The following is a 707-nucleotide window of genomic DNA, read 5'->3' as shown; positions in this document are numbered from 1 at the left end:
CATTTCTCCAAACCTGATGAAGAAACAAACTCATCTACATCTCGTATGACCTGAGGGTGAGTACATTTTCAGCACATTTTCATTTTTGTCTGAACTATGTCTTTAAGTTTATTAAGTGCTATGTCAGAACTACTCATTTCTGTCAGGTTTATTCAGCCTCAGCATCAGTTGGCTCTTTGTTCTCGTTGTTACTGCAGTCCATATTATCGCAGCCGCTGTTGTTGTCACAATCGAGGCTGTTCTGTTTCTCTCTCTCGGGTCTCGGTGGAGGTCTGGATTCGGTCTCGCTGACCGAGGGGATGCGGACCGGAAGTGCGAGAAGATTACTGGAGGACGCTCTCCTTTCTTTAAGAGAATGGGACAGAAGAATAGAAATCAACTCGGTTTTTATGCATTTTTAATGCTACAAGAACATAACAAACCTCCAGGGCAGATGGGGTGCATCAGGCGGTTCATCTGCACGTTCCAGTGTTTGACGCTCGTACTGGCCTGCCGGAGTTTACGCTGGGCGGCCTGTGGATGACACACATTCATGAGTGTGGAGGAACACATGAAGAACGCGACACTAGCGTGGCATTGAGCTCACCACGATATCCTGGTCCACTCTGCGTCGGCTGGCCCGCACTTTGTCCAGTTGGTTCTGGGCCTCGTCCAGAGCCTGTGACTTCCTCTCCATCTCCTGCAGGAGCTCCTGCTTCTCGCGCTGG

At 49.5% G+C, this 707-nt stretch overlaps 1 protein-coding gene across 1 annotated transcript; it reads right to left on the bottom strand.

Moving 5' to 3' along the window:
- Nucleotides 1–35: 35 nt before the first annotated feature.
- On the bottom strand, nt 36–701 carry LOC107682364 (differentially expressed in FDCP 6 homolog). The gene is made up of 3 exons (XM_016478626.1): nt 587–701; nt 423–513; nt 36–345 (listed from the first exon to the last, which is right to left on the bottom strand). Exons 1-3 carry the CDS (start codon nt 674–676, stop codon nt 149–151), a joined length of 378 nt encoding a protein of 125 aa, XP_016334112.1. The 5' UTR covers nt 677–701; the 3' UTR covers nt 36–148.
- Between the last annotated feature and the right edge of the window lie 6 nt (nt 702–707).

Source organism: Sinocyclocheilus anshuiensis, unplaced genomic scaffold (assembly GCF_001515605.1).
Source record: "Sinocyclocheilus anshuiensis isolate Anshui unplaced genomic scaffold, SAMN03320099.WGS_v1.1 C32121356, whole genome shotgun sequence".
Taxonomy (NCBI): domain Eukaryota; kingdom Metazoa; phylum Chordata; class Actinopteri; order Cypriniformes; family Cyprinidae; genus Sinocyclocheilus; species Sinocyclocheilus anshuiensis.
This window is presented reverse-complemented; position numbering and strand designations above follow the sequence as displayed.

Coding starts and splice junctions, on each gene's coding strand:
- LOC107682364 (XM_016478626.1), bottom strand. CDS start 676: ATGGAGAGGAAGTCACAGGCTCTGGACGAGGCCCAGAACCAACTGGAC. Junction 514..586: donor GAGTGGACCAGGATATCGTG/GTGAGCTCAATG, acceptor TGTCATCCACAG/GCCGCCCAGCGTAAACTCCG. Junction 346..422: donor GCACCCCATCTGCCCTGGAG/GTTTGTTATGTT, acceptor ATTCTCTTAAAG/AAAGGAGAGCGTCCTCCAGT.